General features: G+C 40.8%; 1 protein-coding gene across 1 annotated transcript in view; it reads left to right on the top strand.

The window, feature by feature from the left end:
- The window catches only part of TRPA1 (transient receptor potential cation channel subfamily A member 1), a gene marked incomplete at both ends in the record, with an annotated part of 51,249 nt that overhangs the window by 25,489 nt on the left and 10,932 nt on the right, over nt 1-14,828 (top strand). The window contains 7 exons of the mRNA XM_081950550.1: nt 1,386-1,476; nt 2,838-2,897; nt 3,758-3,856; nt 5,180-5,250; nt 5,610-5,751; nt 13,888-13,977; nt 14,453-14,622. Of these exons, the coding sequence (XP_081806676.1) occupies nt 1,386-1,476; nt 2,838-2,897; nt 3,758-3,856; nt 5,180-5,250; nt 5,610-5,751; nt 13,888-13,977; nt 14,453-14,622 (723 nt within the window). The remainder of the gene's footprint in view (nt 1-1,385; nt 1,477-2,837; nt 2,898-3,757; nt 3,857-5,179; nt 5,251-5,609; nt 5,752-13,887; nt 13,978-14,452; nt 14,623-14,828) is intronic.

Raw genomic sequence — 14,828 nt, 5'->3', positions numbered from 1 at the left:
GCCAAAAGCGGGGGGAGCACAGGAGGGTTGTGTGTCGATGTGCCACACCCATAATGCTATGCGCGTGACTCCTCTGCTTTTGCCGTGATTTCTTTGCCCTTCCCAGGCTCCAGAGGCTTTCTAGGATCCTGGGGAGGGCAAAAACAGCCTCCCCTCTCCCTAGATGCCCTCGGAGGGCACAGGAGCTTCCGTGAAGTCTCCGGAGGGTGAAAAACGAGGAATCCAGAAGTTTGGAAATGGTGACTTCCGGTTTGTCAATAGCGAGAAATTTTTAACCTCCGGAGCCTTCAGGAGGCTTCCTGAAGCCTCCGGAAAGTGAAAAATGGACCTTTGGACAAACCGGAAGTCACTTCCAGTTTGCTCTTAGGGCCGTTTTTCCCCTCTGGAGCCTTCAGGGGAGCCTCCTGAAGGCCCCTGAAGGCTCTGGAGATCGAAAATTGGCCCTGCGGACAAATAATAAATAACCATTTGCAGACTTCCAGGTTCCCCATAGGTCTGTTTTTCACCCTCCAGAGCCTTCAGGATGCTTCCCTGAAGGCTCCGGACAGCAAAAAACTGCCCTATGAGCAAACCGGAAGTGACTTCCAATTTGCCCATAGGGACACTTTTCAACCTCCGGAGCCTTCAGGTGCCTTCAGGAGGCTCCGGAGAGTGAAAAACAGTCCTACGAGCACACTGGAAGTCTGTTCCTGAACTTCCAGTTTGCCCATAGGGCCAGTTTTTCGTGCTCTTGAAGCTTCAGGGAAGCGTCCGGAGGGTGAAAAACGGCCTCAAAAGAAGGCCGAAGTCAGCTGGTCAGCTGACAGGGCAACATGTCGTGTGCCGTGACAAATGGCTCTGAGTGCCACCTGTGGCATGCGTGCCATACGTTCGCCATCATGGATATAGAGTATACTCACAAAGTGCTAGATATAGCAGTGGGAAGCCAATATTAAGACATTTTCGCCACATAACATATAATAGCAATAGTATGTAATGTTTCCATAACTATATAAAGCTGTGACATACCACTTGACTTCAAGAATTGGTAAGAACGTGATATTAAACAACATATTAAATATTGCCTAGCCTACTCATTTTTACTTTATTATGAAAGTGTCCGTAATTGAGCTGCACATCAACGTTTTTGTAGTAATCCTTTTAAAACCATGGATATTCTAATTAGGTAGTGGCATGTGGCTGGTCTTGTCTGCTTTGGAAGCTGGATGGCAGAGATTGGCAAACCACTTCTATGCTGTTGCTAAGAAAACTGCATGGAATCACCCTGAATGGAACTAGCTTGCCTCAAAGGATATTTTATCCTTATCGAAGATACAGCAATGTATTTTTTCTCTAATCAATACAAATACCCATTCTGAACTTTTTCAACTTATTTTCTTTTTCAGATGGGAAGAATCTATAACAACTTTTTCTCACCATTCTATAAACAAATGTGCAATACTAGAGATGGTTGAATATCTTCCCGAATGTTTAAAAGTAAGCTTATATTTAGCAAGTAACGTAACTTAAGAAGGCCAGAACTGGGAGGTTACCTCCCCCCAAAATTAAGGCAGTGTCAAGCTACTTCCATATTGTTATGAAAAAAAAACCATGGAATTCTGCTGATGAAATCCTAGGTGTTTTTCTTTAAAAAATATTGAGTTGTATACTGTTAAGTCCTCGAGGCTATGACACCATTGACTATCATTGCCGGGTCCTGATTGGTTGCGACGCGAGCAGCCAGCTGGCGGGAGAGTGCAGCCATTCTATTGGTTCAGCGTCTGACAGCTCTGGTATAAAAAGAGCTGTCAGCTGTCAAATGCTGCTGTTTTCCGGTTTGAGGTTTGCCTTACATTTTGCCTTGTTAAACTGTTAATAAAGGTTGTGTTAGCTTCAACCTGCCTTGCCTCAGTTCCTGCCTGCCTCGTTCTCCCTACAGAACATATACCATCTTTGAATTTACAAAAAAGGATGTTTTTAATTTTTCCAATTTGTGACCCCATCATACTCCCCAGTTTGGAGAAATCTGGAGCTACAATCTAGTTTGGGGAGTCTGGAACTACAATTCCAAAGAGGCATAAAGTTGCAAAAGACTGAGAGGATTGTGTGAAATTAGAGTATATTTAAGTATATCTCTCTTCATGTTTATTTTGATCCAACCCGTAGATATTCCATATGCCATGTTTTCTTGCTTTAATATGGCCTGTTTTCTTTTTATGTTATTGTTTCTATCAGTGACTACGTTTGGTAGTATGTTTTTAACATCACTACAAAAATAACTAATTTTACATATACAAGTCTAAATCTTCTGATAGTAAAATAAAGAAGAATGATTCCAAAACACCAGATAATTCTCTTGGCAGAGAAGAATGAATGCCCATTTTTAACAAATCCATTTGTCAGGCTATTTTATTTTCATCATTCTAGGATACAATAACTGAATTCATACTGTTAGGTAGATTGACATGAATAAGAAATTTCAAAATCAACATTTTCTGGAACTAGGATCAAACTAAATTTGAAACATTGATGAGTGTGTGTATTAAGACTTGCCTCCATCATTGTGCTATTGGCCATGGAAAAGCTATCCTAAGTGTTAATGGAAGTTTAAATTCTGGAGGCAATAGAAACAGTAGGGAAAGATTAAGGCTGCCCTTCATGTCATGATTAAACTTTGAAATCCTAAATATGTCTTTGAACCTAAAACAAATCCTTAATGTGCTTTTGAATACAAACAATTCAAAACCGCTTCAGTTTAGATCATTTTCATCATTCAGAATGAATGTTTCATTCTGAATGATAAATAACTTTAGTAATTTTAAAAAAAAACATAGAAATGTTTCTCTATTTTTTCTTAGTTGGTTTTAGACAATTGCATTATTGAATCACCTGATGAAAAAGGATCTAAAGACTTCAGTGTAAGTAAAATCCAAAGCAGTTTTATCTGTTAAGAAGTTTTAGAATTAATAAAGCATTTTGATGTACTAATGGTTCTATAATTTTTATGCAAGAAACATATGGTCAGCTGTTATATATTAAGTTACATAATGTGTTTCAACTACTATTTAATCGGAATTCACTGGGGAAAAAACAGTTGAATTTGCATATTACATTAAACTATAGCTTATTATAAATTAAATCCACAGAAACAAGCATACTTCCATGCTCTTTACTGTTCTTCTTTTGTATTGAACACAAAGAAGCAGAGAGATAAATTATCATATTATGTATGTGTATATGTGTATGTATATATGCATGTGTGTGTATACAGTATAAAAATAAGTTTAAGAAGCAATTATATTTAATTAACTAATGTTGATTTAATTAAAATTAATTTGTATAATTTTGAAGAATAGCTTACAGAATTGTTATATGATCATGATTTAAAATGACATATAATTGTCGCCAAAATGTAAGTTTAGCACTAAAATCCAAAATGGAATAAATATTGTCAATAGCAAATATCACATCAAAATTTTATAAAAACATCCAAATAACTTAAATTCCTTAATTTCCCTGAATTGAAATTATAATATCAAAGTTTGTGTGTGCAGGTGCAGGTGTGCCTATCTGTGTATATGCCTGAACCCTGAATATATTTATTGACATTATCGGGGCATAGTAAGTAAGTAAGCTTGCAAACCATAATAATTGGCAATCATGATTATCACTATTTTTTTTCTGAGATTTTGGAAGACATTTAAGCTAAATCTTTTAAAAATATGATATATTACAGATTTGTTCCAAAATTAAGCTGTGTTGGTTCATATTTGCATAGATTGAATATAACTTCAGATATCTTCAGTGTCCGCTGAAACTTAAGAAGAAATTTAAAGAGAATGAGGGACTACTTTATGAGCCACTTCTTGCTTTAAATGTAAGTTATGCTTATGTGAAATCATATCTAATACTGTAGAGCAGAGGTCAACCTATCTGGCAGGGAGGAAGGTGATAGTTCCAAGTGAATGGAGGGGTAAGGGAGCTTCACGTGTAAACATACGTTGGCCAATACTTGATTGATGGGAGTTTCACCCATGCTCATGTGCTCATCAGCTGCTTGTGTGGCCCAGTTCCAAACAGGTTGCGGCCTAGAAGTGGTTCAGGGGTTGAAGACTTCTGCTATAGAGACTGAAACTGTAATCTAGGACCATTTGAAATATTCTGTAAGGATCCACTGTAATATCAAATTTGCAGTTCATTGGAACTGACTTGAGATTCTCTTTTTCTTTCACCCCGAATAATCACATATTTTCAAGTTATCCATTTTGATAATCTAAAATTGTTAAAATCATATTTAACTGGTGGCATAATGCATGCCTTTACAATACATCTATTTGCTGATGTAGAATAGCTTTCATCTTTGTGCCAATACATGCATAAGTACATATTTTAAGAATATTATAAATTGTTCCACAATTAATAATTACCCCAAGTCATATTATTGCTTAATATAAATACTATATGTTTCGGAGTGTAAAACACACTTTTTTCCCTCCTAAAAGAGGCTGAAAATTTGGGTGTATCTTATACTTCGAATCCAGCCTCGCCCATCCTCCGGCCCCTACCCTTCAGCCTCCGTGCTTTCTCTTCCTGGCTGTAGAGATTGCCAGGCTTGGCTTGTGTTTTTGGGCTCCCTGCATTGCGTTTTCAGCCTCCAAATGTTCGACGCATGCCCAAAATGGCTACCCGGAACAGCTGCTGCCTTTGCTTACCCCTTCCCTGTTTTGCCTGCTTTAGTCACTGGAGCTACCTCGGAGGATCAGCTGTGCTTTTGAAGCTGTTTTTCAGCCCAAACACGAGCTAAGTGATCTTCTGTGCTTTGCCTGCTTTTCTAATTGCTGCTCCCTCCAACAATCAGCTGTGCTTTAGTAGCACAGCCACCATCATCCGCAAACTCAAAACCAGCGAGCAAACTAATGTGCTGAAGCTTATGCCCCACCATCCCCAACCTCAAAACCAGCGAGCAAACTAATGTGCTGAAGCTTATGCCCCACCATCCCCAACCTCAAAACCAGTGAGCAAACTAATATGCTGAAGCTGACCAGGCTAAGGAATAGCCAGATGAATACCTAGTAGGCAGAATTCCCCCTCCCCCTATTTTCCTTCCCAAAAACTAAGGTGCATCTTATACTCCAGTGTTTCTTATACACTGAAAAATATAGTAATGATGACATCTGTATTTTTTCATATCTTACCCCAGGCTATGGTACGTCACAATCGTGTTGAACTGCTTAGTCATCCTATTTGTACAGAATATTTACTTATGAAATGGTAGGTAGCCATTTGAAAAAAAATATTTTCTTTCACATTTTGTGCTAATTCAGGTTCTTCGAAATCTGACCTCTTAAATCAGGTTTTATTTTATTTTATTTATGTTAGTGAAATGAGCGACTTACAAATTTAATAAATAAATACATTTATGATTTATGGAAAGAACACATGAGAATTATGATATCCCTTAGTAACTATAGCAATTGCAAATATAATAAATATAAACATAATTGTTAGAAAGATATTTCAGTTTAGATTTTATTCTCAGAGCCTCTCCTTGTATACATTTCTTCCCGCTGAAGTAAAAATGCTATCATTTATATTATGAAAGTCATACTAAATACAATTTTGCTTTATAGGATGGCCTATGGTTTCCGAGCACATATTTTGAATCTGGCTGTGTACTCCCTTGGCTTAATACCTCTTACTCTCCTGATCACCAATTTAGAGCCAGATGTTTCTTTCAATGCAACACTTAAATATGGACCATTTGATAATAAGGTATGGCTTTAATTCATTATATTGGCTTGTAGTTGAATTTATCAATAAAGCAATGAACTTGGGATTAAGTAACACATATAAATGCATTTGATTCCATTTATTTTGTGATCTTCCAAGAATCATTGTTGTTAGAACTCTGGAAAAAAGGATCTTAATTTGATCTAGGAAAACAGTTCTTAAGTTTTTACGGTATTAGTAAATAGAACGGTAAAGCAAGTAGAAAGATTAACCTTTTAAAGTGCATTCTTTTTTTTAAAGAAAATGTTTATTTTTAAACAAATAAACACAAACAAACATAAAACATCTTCTAGTTACATACAGTGTGTTGGTTGGTCACAAAACTTTTGTGCATCCTCTCCATAGTCCTCACTTACAATTTATATCAAATCTCATATTATCAGTCTAGTATATATGTATATACGTATACATAATTATAATTGTTAATCATTCATTTGGCCATAACTATTATTATACCATTTTATGCGTGATATTCTAAATTCTGAGTTAATTTATATTATGGTATTTCATTACATCATCCTAAGTCCACCCAGATGTAATAATACATCTTTGTATTATATTCTGTATAATTCCATTATCCTTGTATTGTAAAATTCTCTAACATATTTCATTTCCATGGTTTTTTAATCTAATCATTGATAAAATAATTCCCATATCTTATAAAATTGTTTATCTTCTTGTTTTCTAATTTCAAATGTCAATTTACACATTTCTGAACATTTCATTATTTTCTAAATAATTTCCTCCTGCGTTGATATTTTCTCATTTTTCCAGGTTTTTGCAAATACAATTCTAGCCAGTGATAACACGTTTACAATCAAATATTTCAATTCTCTACTATATATTTCCGGTAAAATCCACAATAAAAATATCACTGGTTTAGAGTCTATATGTTTTTCTGTCGTTTTTTCTTGTAGCCGTTGTCATAAAAACCTATTTTAAGATTTTTATCATATCTAGAATGTATTTGCACATATGAAAGCCAATTTATCCTTATATCTTGTTCTTCCAGGTCTTGCATAGGTTTAAGTTCACCTTTTTCATTTAATATTTCACCATATCTGACTGTTTTGTTCCTTTGAGTATGTTGTTGGATATAGAAATACTTCAAAAGCTGATAACCAGATTGAAATTTTTAAATCATAATGCCTTTTAATCATTGTTTCTTCCAAGTTTTCTCCTTTTTCTTCTTCTCTATTTTGAAATCTGAAATAGAATTCTGATCTGTCGATCTCCCATCCCAATATTCCACTCTTATCTTTTTCATTCTCGCTCAGTCTGCTGTCAATGTCTCCAATTTTCTTATTTCTTTGCTCATCTTTTTCTTCAATTTTTTGGAGTCTGTCCCCATATTTCATCATCATGTGCTGGAGATTCTCCATTTTTTCCTCTATTTTTTCTGTTCTTTGTTCAATGTTTTCTATTCTTTGTTCAATATTCTCTGTTCTCTTTTCAATATTCTCTGTTCTCACCTGTATTTTTTGAATTCCTTGCATAATCATCTGCAATGTCACTTCCTTTTCCTCTTCCTGCTGCCACATCATCTGTATTGATCTTTGTCCTCCAGATGATGAAGAAAAAGAAATTGGTATTGAAGAACCCATGGCCATTGCCTTTTTACTCATTTAAAGCTGAAAAATACAAGGTCTTCAGGTTCTTTTATACCTTAATCCACTTATATGGAGGGGAGGAGGAAAGTAAGGGAATAAAAAAAAATGGAAAAGAAAAACACTGCCACTGTATAAATTCCAAGGCTTATTTATTTATTTTATTTATTTATTTATTTAATTAGCGCTTCTAGACCGCCCCCTCTCCCAAACGGGACTCGGGGCGGTGTACAGTCCATATCAAAAACATCATAAATAAAATTTAAACAATTAAAATTATTAAATGGATAAATACATAAATAAAAGGAGGATAAAAATAGACAGAACTGTAATTGCTAAGTAAATAATTTAAAATATACAGAATTTAAAACCCCAGTGTCCTATAAAATTAAATCCCCTAAAAAACCAGTAGGAAATATATATGCCAGGAGGTAGACGTTAAAAATTATGCCAGGCCAGCCAGTCGGAACAGGTGTGTCTTCAGTTTCTGCTGGAAGGAGCGGAAGTCAGTGGTGATTCTAATGTCGGGGGGGAGGTCATTCCAGAGGGTTGGGCCCATCACAGAGAAGGCCCTACTCCTTGGTGTCGCCCGTTGGCATTGCCTAGTGGATGGCACCAGGAGAAGCCCCTCCCTGTGAGAGCGAATTGGCCGCAGGGATTTGTGTGGGAGGATGCGATCCCGCAGGTAACTAGGCCCTATGCCATGGAGCGCTTTAAAGATGGTGATCAAAACCTTGAAACGCACCTGAAAGACCACAGGTAGCCAGTGCAGCTCGCGCAGGAGCGGTGTTACGTGGGAGTACCTAGTACTCCCCATGACTGCCCGCGCGGCTGCGTTCTGGACTAGCTGCAGTCTTCGTGCGCGTCCCAAGGGAAGCCCCATGTAGAGAGCATTACAGTAGTCCAGGCGAGACGTCACCAGTGCATGAGTGACCGTGCGTAGGGCATCCCGGTCCAGAAGGGGGCGCAATTGGCGCACCAGGCGAACCTGGTGGAATGCCCCCCTTGCCACGGCTGCCACATGGTCGTCCATTGACAGCCGGGCATCTAGGAGGACGCCCAAATTGCGCGCCCGTTCCTCAGGGGGCAGTTGTTCGCCCTCTATGGCCAGCGTTGGAGTCAGTTGACTGAACCGAGGTGCCGGTAGCCACAGCCACTCAGTCTTGGAGGGGTTGAGTTTGAGTCTGTTGTCCCCCATCCAGACCCCGACGGCTTCCAAACACCGGGACATCACTTCGACAGCCTCGCTGGGGTGATTTGGGGTTGAAACGTACAGCTGAGTATCATCAGCATACAGATGGTATTCAACCCCAAAACCACGGATGATCTCCCCCAGCGGCTTCACATATGTGTTGAACAGGAGGGGCGAGAGGACCGACCCCTGCGGCACCCCACAAGTGAGTGACCTCAGGGTCGACCTCTGCCCCCCTGTCAACACACATTGCGACCGGTCGGAGAGGTAGGAGCCGAACCACCGTCAAACGGTGCCTCCGACTCCCATCCCCTCCAGCCGGCGCAATAGGATACCATGGTCGATGGTATCAAAAGCCGCTGAGAGGTCTAATAGGACCAGGATAGAGGAACAACCTCTATCTCTGGCCCTCCAGAGATCATCAACCAGCGCGACCAAGGCTGTCTCTGTGCTGTGCCCGGGTCGGAAGCCGGACTGGCGTGGGTCTAGATATTTGGATTCGTCAAGGTGTCGTGGAAATTGCTGTGCCACCACATTCTCAACAACCTTCGCTAAAAAGGGAAGGTTGGAGACTGGACGATAATTAGCCAGCTCCATTGGGTCCAGTGAAGGCCTCTTGAGTAAGGGCCTCACCACGCCTCTTTCAAGGCAGTTGGTAAGAAGCCCTCACCCAATGAGGCGTTCACCAGGCCCAGAAGCCAGCCTCGCGTCACCTCCCAGGATGCCAGTACCAGCCAGGAGGGACACGGGTCCATTAAACATGTGGTGGGTCGCAGCCGTCCACGCAACCTGTCCAAATCCTCGGGGGCAACAGAGTCAAACTCCTCCCAGAATGGTCTCACAAGACTCACTGTTGACGGCTCGTCTGGCCCACTGGAGGGGGCCCATCCGCTCCGGATCTGAGCGACTTTGTCCTGCAGATATTCCCCAAACTCCTCTGCTCTACCCTGCAAGGGTGCCCCCCGCGTCCCCTGTGACAGGAGAGAGCGGGTCACCCTAAACAGGGCGGTAGGGCGATTATCCGCGGACGCAATAAGAGCGGCACAATGTCTACGTTTGGCCGCTCTCAATGCCACAAGGTAGGTCCGTAAATAGGCTCTTACCTGTGTTCGATCAGACTCCTCAGCGTGAGGATCTCCACCTGCTCTCTAGATGTCTCCTATGGCGCTTCATCACCCTCAGCTCCTCGGTGTACCAAGGAGCTCAGGTGGATCGCTGCCGCAGGAGACGTCGCAAAGGCGCAACCCGGTCCAAGGCCCCAGCCACCGCCGAATTCCAGGCGGCCACTAGGTCCTCCGACTGAGCGCGGGTCAGGGCTACAGGTAGTGGCCCAAGCTCCGTCTGGAACCTATCCGGTTCCATCAGGTGCTTGGGGCGGTACCAGCTTGGACAGGCTGGCTCCGCCTCCTCGCGGTGGGGGGTAGCGGCAGGGAAGTCGAGCCGGAGACATGAGTGATCTGACCATGACAGGGGAGTAATAACTAAATCCCCTATTCCCAGATCACTCGTCCACTGTTCAGATACAAAAATAAGGTCCAGTGTGTGACCGCCCTCGTGTGTGGGGCCCTGAATTAATTGGGTCAGGCCCATGGCTGTCATGGAAGCCATGAACTCCCGAGCCACCTCAGATGCTGCTCCCGTCGAGGGCAGGTTGAAGTCCCCCATGACCAAGAGCCTGGGGATCTCAACCGCCGTCTCTGAGATCAGCTCGAGGAGCTCGGGCAGGGCCGCTGATGTATAGCGAGGAGCCAAGTATACAATCAGCAGGCCCAACTGCCTCCCTGGGCCCCATTTCACACCTAGGGATTCACAACCGGGTATCTGAGGAACAGTGAACTCTCTCGGTTCCAGACCATCCCGTATAACTACCGCCACCCCACCACCCTTACCCAGGGCCCGAGGCTGATGGAATGCACGGAAACCCGGTGGGCACATTTCCACGAGGGGTAAACCACCCTCGTGGCTCTTATGTTAAATTCCAAACAAAATTAGCAATTCTCTTTTTCAAGGTCACTGCAATCTTCTTTCTTTGAACTCCAACTTTTCTTACAAAACTCAAACTCCACGAACTGATAGTATCCCAGAAGAACACCTGTATAAACAATCCATTCTCATCCCACTATCATTCAATAAACAGATTCAGAGTCCTTGAGTGTAATACCAAGTCATAACTTTTCTCTAAACACTCATACAAGAAAAAGAAAACAATGTTTCCAAGCCTTTGGGTGGCAGTGTTACTTATTTTCTTCCACTTTCCCTTCCTTTGTCTTTTCTTCTTCTCAAAAAAAGAAAAAAAAAAAGGAAAAAGAGATTCAAAAAAGAAATTCAATAAAGCATTGGGGAAAAAAAGTAAAGGGAAAAGAGTCTTAGACGATAAAAATTGTTATACAAGTATTTTAAAAAGAAAAGGAGAAAAAAACCAGTCCAGTTTAAAACATAGAAAGTGTTTGTAAAAGTCCAGTCAAATTCCAGCAATAAAAAGGAAGAAAAACAACAACAGTCAGCTTAATCTCACCACTTAACCTCTTCAGACTTTACTTTTTGACTTTACTTTTAGTCTTTTAGAGTGTTCTCTCAAATAATAATGAAGAAAAATTGTCTCACCAAATCAACACATGTCTCTGCTGCTTTCTCTTTCGTTCCGGAGCTGTCCCCCGATTTCAGCAGCTTTAATGGCTGCCTCTCATCCACCAGAAAAAAGGCTCCTTTCCTGGATCAACCAGGGACTTTGCAATGTCCCTGGGATTAGCAGGATGTGCCCTTCTCTATCATCGTCCCTTTCAAAGGGGTCGCCTAAGAGCATCCACCTCCACCGGCGTCGCCCATGCTCAGGAGCATGTTCTGAAGTGGCAGGTGCAGGAAGAGTGCAAGGTGGCAAAGCAGCCACCTCCCAGCTCCGGGCGCAACCCAGACGCCGCCCCACCCGGTCTCCATGCCAGGGAAAGGCTGAGGTGCTGAAGGGGGAGAGGGCTTCTTTTGGGTGGCGGATCAGCCTCAGCTCCGACGGACATCCGAAGCGAGCACAGTCGGCAGTGCCACTTCAGCCTAGCCGCCTGCACAGGGGTCTGAAGGTGCCCGGAGAGCAGGAGACCGGCGGGGCACCCGCTTCAGCTGGTGGGAAGGGCTCTTACCCAGGGATTCAAGCAGTCTTGGACCAGGACGCTGCCTTTGCCACCCCTGCCGCCAGTCCTGTCCTGTGGGCTAAACTGAGCTCAGAGGCTTTTTGGCCCCCAGGAAGGGCTGGCAGGAGAGGCCGGAGGGGAGGACAGGCCCCGCCCACCCATTCCTTCCATCCCGAGGAATTCCACTTGGGATGGAAGCACAGTTCGATGTAGCTTAAGCCTCTGTTTAAAATCCCATTTAAAGGGAAATTTCTTAATCTGTGTTAGAAAGAAAGAAAGAAAGAAAGAAAGAAAGAAAGAAAGAAAGAAAGAAAGAAAGAAAGAAAGAAAGAAAGAAAGGAGAAAGGGGAGGGAGGAATGGAAAGAAAGAAAGAAGAAAAGGAAGGGAGGAATGGAAAGAAAGAAAGAAAGAAAGAAGAAAAGGGACGGAGAAATGGAAAGAAGGAAAGAAGAAAAGGGAGGGGGGAATGGAGAAAAGAAAGAAAGAAGAAAAGGGAGGGAGGAATGGAAAGAAAGAAAGAAAGAAAACTGGGTGGGTGGGTGGAACGGAATGTAAAAAAGTAAAATTAACAAAGTGAAACTCATGTAAACCATGAACTGCTGCTGGAGACAGGCATGGAGGTCGTTTTATCCTGGAAAATCCCAGCCTGGCTGATTTTCTCCCAAACCAAGATTGGCAGATTAATCACTATGCTTTAATTGCTGTATGTTCAATTTGTAATAATGAAAATACATCATGCAAATCAGATATTTACATTAAAATTCATAACAGTAGCAAAATTACAGTTATGAAGTAGCAACGAAAATAATTTTATGGTTGGGGTTCACCACAAAATGAGGAACTGTATTAAAGGGTCACGGCATTGGGAAGATTGCAGGGTAGGGCCAAAGAATTTGTTCAGTATCTGCAGGATAAAATCACTCAGATCTGGACAGGCTTGGACTCTGACTGGGTAGATTCGGGCGAGCCGACGGGGAAGAATCTTGAGGAGACAATCTGGGATGGGTTTGACCCTGTGATTCCCGAAGGCATGGACAGGATTATGGGGAGACTCAGTGCTGCCACTTGTGTGCTGGACCCGTGTCCCTCTTGGTTAGTTTCGGCTTCCCGGGAGGTGACACGAGGCTGGCTCCAGGCGATTACCAACGCTTCATTGAGAGAGGGGTTCTTTCCCACCGCCTTGAAGAAGGCGGTGGTGAGGCCCCTCCTTAAGAAGCCTTCCCTGGACCCAGCTTCTTTAGCCAACTATCGTCCGGTCTCCAACCTTCGCTTTGTACTAAAGGTTGTCGAGAGTGTGGTAGCACGTCAGACCACTGCCACCAACCTAAACCTCACCCCCTACCAGCATTGATGATGTTTACTAATTTGGTAATAAAACATCTGCAAGAAAACAACTAAGTTCCATGACCACCATGAACCTTTCATTTCAACCCAGATCTACAAATATTCTTCTCTACTGCTCCATGTTGTTTGCTACAGATGTTCCCAGCAATTTTGGAGTGAATAATGCTTGTGTATGGATAAAACAAAAACACAACTTTTGGAGAAGTGGTGGAATTTACATTAATTTTTATTTTGTCTCTTACAGCATATTTACTGTGCTGTGTAAGTAACTGAGCTCACATAACATGTATGATAAATTTAGTTAAAGACCTGGCTCTGTATTTACATGTGTTAAGGATTTTGGCTACTGTCCTCCATAGCTTGCATGTTATATAAATTCTATAGCCAGGAAATTAATTCACTAAACTGAAGAAAGTAAGAAAGAATCCCTGTGGAGTTAGGAATATCTCCTAGGGTAATAGGTATAATTTATTTCCTCTGTACTTGGAGCGGGACGTGGGGAATCTTTCTGCCCTCAGAAATCTCCCTTCTCTCCCCCTAAGGATATTGGGTGATAATGGGGAGTTTTAGTTTCAGTCTTGCAATACAGTATAATAGTTTTGGTTTAGAAATTTGAGCATTGTCAACCTAGTTCTATTTTTCTAAGGAATACTTTCATGATTCTGTATTTCTGTAGTTCTGCAATATTTGTTAATAGCATCAGAGATCAGTTTTCAAGTTTATATTTTATGTCTGATTACTAATAATGCAAAGTTGGGCAATTTTCCCATCAGTATAATACATTAAAAGCAAAATGAACATTGTTTTCCATTTACCCATTAATATCATTTACTGTTTTTTTTCTTATTTTAGGAGTCAAACTTCATTACAGTTTGCATGTCTTTCGTTTTTATCATGAGTTTATTTGGTATCTGCAAAGAAATAATACAGCTATTCCAACAGGTATTGTTGTGGCTATTATTATTATTATTATTATTATTATTATTATTATTATTATTATTATTATTATTATTAGTAATAGTAGTAGTATATGAAGTATTTTATGTGCAGTTAAACATAAACTAATGTTTTTATGAATAAAATCATTATTCATTATGATCTTTTTTTTTTCTATTGGACGTGTTCCTTGGCATTAGTTTTTGACTCATAGTAATGTAGCACCTGCCTGGACAAGTTGCAGTTTCTTAAGGTTTTTTGAAAGTGGCTTGCCATCGCCTCCTTCTTAGAGTTAGAGAATGTGATTGGCCCATAGTCACCTAGCTGGCTTTGAGCAAAAGACAAGATTAGAAATATAACCATTACACTACAGAATTAATAGAGCAATAATATTACGCTACCTGATTTGTTTAGAAATAATAATATGCTATCTGATTGCTTCCTTTTCAACAATATTAATACTTAACTTTTTATATCTTAGAAATTAAACTATTTGTTGGATTATTCTAATCTTCTTGACTGGACAATTTATACTACAAGTATCATTTTCGTGTCATCTTTATTTGTGACGTTACCAATCCGTTTACAGTGGGATTGTGGTGCAATTGCTATACTCTTGGCTTGGACAAACTTCTTGCTCTATTTGCAAAGGTAAGTTAGAATCTGAAAGAATGTAGTTACAAATTATTAAATTATTCTGTATTAGGGTTTGAGCCACTGTAGAATGATTTAAATTCATAGGTTTATATAAGTATAGAAAGTTTTTAGAGAATGGTAATTTATATTTCAAGAATATACAAATATCATAGCTTTAGAATATTATGAGCCTGATACAATATCTGAAAATTGAAACCTAC

The sequence above is a fragment of the Natrix helvetica genome, assembly GCF_964273705.1.
Source record: "Natrix helvetica genome assembly, chromosome: 4".
Lineage (NCBI taxonomy): Eukaryota > Metazoa > Chordata > Lepidosauria > Squamata > Natricidae > Natrix > Natrix helvetica.
Note: the sequence above shows the minus strand (reverse complement) of the source record. Positions and strands in the feature narration are given on the sequence as shown.